The 4,401-nt window shown below is 27.9% G+C and overlaps 1 protein-coding gene across 1 annotated transcript; it reads right to left on the bottom strand.

Moving 5' to 3' along the window:
• Nucleotides 1–1,042: 1,042 nt before the first annotated feature.
• On the bottom strand, nucleotides 1,043–3,031 carry LOC101507887 (inositol diphosphatase DSP3). Its single transcript, XM_004492779.4, has 5 exons — nucleotides 2,613–3,031; nucleotides 2,334–2,427; nucleotides 1,863–1,920; nucleotides 1,683–1,726; nucleotides 1,043–1,586 (listed from the first exon to the last, which is right to left on the bottom strand). The coding sequence occupies exons 1-5, from the start codon at nucleotides 2,768–2,770 to the stop codon at nucleotides 1,332–1,334; spliced, it is 609 nt and encodes a 202-aa protein (XP_004492836.1). The 5' UTR covers nucleotides 2,771–3,031; the 3' UTR covers nucleotides 1,043–1,331.
• Nucleotides 3,032–4,401: the final 1,370 nt, after the last annotated feature.

The following is a 4,401-nucleotide window of genomic DNA, read 5'->3' as shown; positions in this document are numbered from 1 at the left end:
ATACGTTTCAAATAAAACATTAACTATATCGCTGTAATAAAAATTTAATCGGTGATGAATCATCAGTAGTAATAATAATACCTGATCAGTGGTGAATTTTTCTGTAGAATCTATAATATTTTTTGAAGCAGAAACATCAACTCTACTCATACCTAATTTCAAAATTAGTAACAAATTTAATTAATAATAATATTCTAAATATTGAATTTTAAAAAAAATTAAAAAATTTTTCGAAACTTTGACTTCTCGTAAATATTCGAAATCTGATTTTCGAAAATATTAAAAATTCGAATAATAATTTCAAAACTTTTGTGAAAAGCCAAAATTTCGAAGCACAATTTCATTTCGAAATTTTTAAAAATTCGAATATACATTTTGAAAGTTTCGTGAAAGGCCAAATATTCGAAGCATTGTTTTATTTCGAATGCAACCAAATTTTCGAATACTGTCCATTTCGAAACTTTGGTGTTTATCCAAATTTTCAAAAATTTGTATTTTTTTTGAAAGAAATTGCATTTCGAAGGTTTTAAAATAACACAAGTTTCGAGTAACTTACTGAAATATATTTCGAAACTTTTAAATTTTCGAATCCTAATTTTTTTTCAAAATTTTCGAAGGTGGTGGGGTGTGAAATCAGAATGGTAATTTTTTTATGCTTTTATACTTTTTTACAGAGGTGGTGGCAGGTAAAATTGGGGGGTGTCTGGTACAAAACTCCCATCCAAAATATGCATTTAGTTTCTATGTTACTTCCATTTTTTATTAAAAGATAAATACCAATTGAATCTTCTTACGCAAGGTCTTGGTAACACTTTGGTTAAAGCATTATTACCTTGTTTCCCTTAACTTTCTGACCTTTATTTAGATTGCCATCTCTAAATAATAGTACTTTTTATCTTCCATCTTGCAGAGTTACCAATGCACACCCTTCTTTCATTTTCCTTTTAGGATAAAGGATTATGAAGAAAAATCAGATGGATGCAATCTTTGTAACAACTGAACAAAACTTCTTATAGACAAATAAAGGCTATACTATTATCGGTAAGAAAAATAAAAGCTATTAATTTGCTTTAAGATATATGGCTTGGAAGCCTACAATTAATCTCATAGGTCATATAGCCGATCAACAAAAGAAAAAAAAGCATTGTTTGCACCACTGTATCTGCGTGGTGTCTAAAACAATCAAATTTGGAAACCAAAGACGCAAGACAAATAATATGTGTGCCAAAGATCTTTGAAAATCCTCAGGATATAATGATCCATGAATCTAAGAAACTAGTTTGAAGTATGAATTCTACTAAATCAAATAATGGAGTTGAATCTCCGTGCATCTAAAACGATGTCAGACGGGGTTTTTGTAAATTCTCATCTTGATACAGCAATCTGCGCTTCCTTGAAGCACCTTGGTACTGGTAGATGATGCTGTAGAGGCACTGCCTAAGACTTATAATGTCAAACATCTCTATAAATGTTAAATCCGTTGCCCTGGATTTAACACCAGCAAACCGCTGATACTCCTCAAACACGGAAGACAAACACCAATTCTGCACCTTTCTGAAGCAACCAACAAGACAACCAGTTCTATGCTGCATTAGAGAAGAAAAACCATCATTAGAATAAAACAATTTAGAATGAATAAAAAACCAATCAGAAGATAAATTCACAAGTCAATCTATGTATACCTTTCCTCGTTTGCAATGAATCAAAACAGGGTGATTTCTAACATCTGAAACATAACAAAATAAAGGAATTGATTAGATATCTATCTAATAAACAAGAGATGTACAAAACCAATAACAAAGTTATACAAAAAAAATCTGTATCTCAAAGTTGAATGGGAGGGATAGTTTCAAATTCAGTACCAATTAAAACTTTCAAAGCCTCCATGATAGAATCCTTGAGGACAGGTAAGGAAACTTCCTGCAAATAATACAAAAACTCATTAACTCTCCAATCAAAAAAAGTTAGACAAAACCAAAATTGAGTCAACAATCCACATGTGTCAAATTTCATGATCATCCACACAAGACAGTAACATCAATGATCAATCCATATTTATGATAAACCCCAAATTCCCCTATCCCCAAATAGACTACCAAACATAATATAAAACTATAATGGACACATGCAACCACAAAAAATCATTCGCAAAAAACAAAAATAAAACTTTGAGATGATATACCTTTCAATAAAATTTTCTTTTAAAATTCAGCATGAAGAGAGAAACTATTACATATTTCAAACAATCACTGTTTTTAACAAATACCAAAATCCGAATCAATACAGCACGTATCAAATAACATGCTTAAAACACATTCCAGCATAAAAATTACCGTTTTCCCCTCAATTCCAAATTGAAAGAGGCGAATATTCTGTGACTTCAGAAACTCCAAATTCTCTTCAGGATAGGGTTCAGGACACAAGTATCTGCATCAATTCCAAAAATAATTAAGTTTCACCATAATCATATAAAACATCAACATCAACATCAATAAAAATACTATATACATTAGACAAGTCTTTCTATTCAGAATAAACTAAAAAAGCATAGGGTTTTTAAAGAATCAGCGAATCTTGCATTAAAAATAAAAAGGGGAAAAAGTATAACTAACATGACGGAACGAAGGTTTAGGGTTTGGAGGAATGAAAAATTGGAGGGTTTAGGAAGACTGGATCGGTAAATGGAATCTTCCACCATGGAGAAATTCAGCGGTGGAGTCAAAACGTCGTCGTCTTCATCAACGTTTTCAACTTCAACTATCATCCCCATTCTTTAGAAAATGAAATTGAATTGAATGTATATTATAAAGTAGTATAGTGCGTTGGTGTGAGGAATAAGAGGATTGTGAGATTCAGAATAGTTTGAATAAAAATTCCAAGTTGTTCTTATAGAAGAAGGAAAAAAGAAGAGGATTGTGGATACGGCGTCGTTTGGAATGTGGATTATGAAACCTTTTTCCTGCTTTTGCTGAATCTTAAAACGGTGGACAACTAGATTGCGATTAAGATTGCTATTGGCGGGGTGCGCGGAAAGCGCAACCAATCTTGCTCCTTTTTTATTTAATATCTAATAATTCTTAATTTGTTATAATTAATTCATCATCACTTCTAGAATTACTATCTTTTACTATTCATAATTTTCTTAAAATTTGTTATAAAAAGAAAATATATTTTTATGTTAAAGTACATTAAAGAAATGCACCAAATTTGTCGTTAATCTTAATTGCGAATTGTTTGTTTCTATTTCTCCGTATATGGATCGTATCTTAACAGTAGATGTGAGTAACTATTTATTATTATTATTATATGATTACTATATCACAACTGATTCCAATTGTGTGATGGAGATAGGAGAAGTTTGTTATACGGTTGTTGCGGATTTATTGTTGCTATGCTAGTTAGGAATATATTACTACTATTATTGATCTGGATCTTAATTTATTTTTTTACGATAATTATTGATCTAATTTTTTATTTTTTGGTTGATCTTAAATTTGGTACTATGTAATGGTCATTTAATGGTTACATTGCCTTTTTATTCTCAATTGTACTCACATGATTCCTAGAAAATTGTACACCATGATTATAATTATAATAATTATTTTAAGATCACCTCAATGAATATATATTTTTCGACGTAAAAAAGCAAGAAATTTGTGGGAGTTAATATTTTATATATGTCTCGTTTAAATTTAAAAAAATATATAATTTTATGCAATGATTATAAATATTTATCTTATGTTTTTTATATTCGTTAGTGACAAATATATATTTCATGTTATTGTATGTAACAATGAGAATTATCTTTTTATCTTTTTAATATATATCAATAATAAATATTTATCTTGTATATTTTTTTATGTATAAAAAAATATTTATTTTGTGATTTTGAATATATATGTTTTGCTTGTAAATATTTGTTTGATATTTTTTATGTATGATTTATAAATATTCATAACAATATATATTTGTCACGTGATTTTTTATATATCAATGATAAATTTTTTCCTCATAATTTTTTATATTTATCACTGATAAATATTTATTCTATGTTTTTTAAGCATCAACTATAAATATCTATGTCGTATTATTTTAAAATATGTCTCATATTTTTTGTAACAATGATAAAAAAAAAGAAAAAGAAATAAAAAATGGAAGTTTTTTTATAAGAACTAAAAACAAAACAAAAATTGCACTCATACATAACTTATGTAATCTTTAATTCGTGACAAATATTTATCTCGTATTTTTATGTACCAATGAGAAATATTTGACTCTTTATTTTTTAATATTTGTCTCGTGTATTTTTTTATATATCAAAAAATATTTATCACTTTCAAATATTTATTTGGTGTTTTTTTATGCATGATTTATATATATATATATATATATATATATATA

This window comes from Cicer arietinum, chromosome 3 (assembly GCF_000331145.2).
Source record: "Cicer arietinum cultivar CDC Frontier isolate Library 1 chromosome 3, Cicar.CDCFrontier_v2.0, whole genome shotgun sequence".
NCBI classification, from domain to species: domain Eukaryota; kingdom Viridiplantae; phylum Streptophyta; class Magnoliopsida; order Fabales; family Fabaceae; genus Cicer; species Cicer arietinum.
Note: the sequence above shows the minus strand (reverse complement) of the source record. Positions and strands in the feature narration are given on the sequence as shown.

Bases quoted from the DNA above. Each gene is read 5' to 3' on its own strand.
- LOC101507887 (XM_004492779.4), bottom strand. From the start codon at position 2,770: ATGGGGATGATAGTTGAAGTTGAAAACGTTGATGAAGACGACGACGTT. The intron at 1,727-1,862 runs GTACTGAATTTG...GTTATGTTTCAG, and splicing joins GGCTTTGAAAGTTTTAATTG to ATGTTAGAAATCACCCTGTT. The intron at 1,587-1,682 runs GTATACATAGAT...TCTCTAATGCAG, and splicing joins TTCATTGCAAACGAGGAAAG to CATAGAACTGGTTGTCTTGT.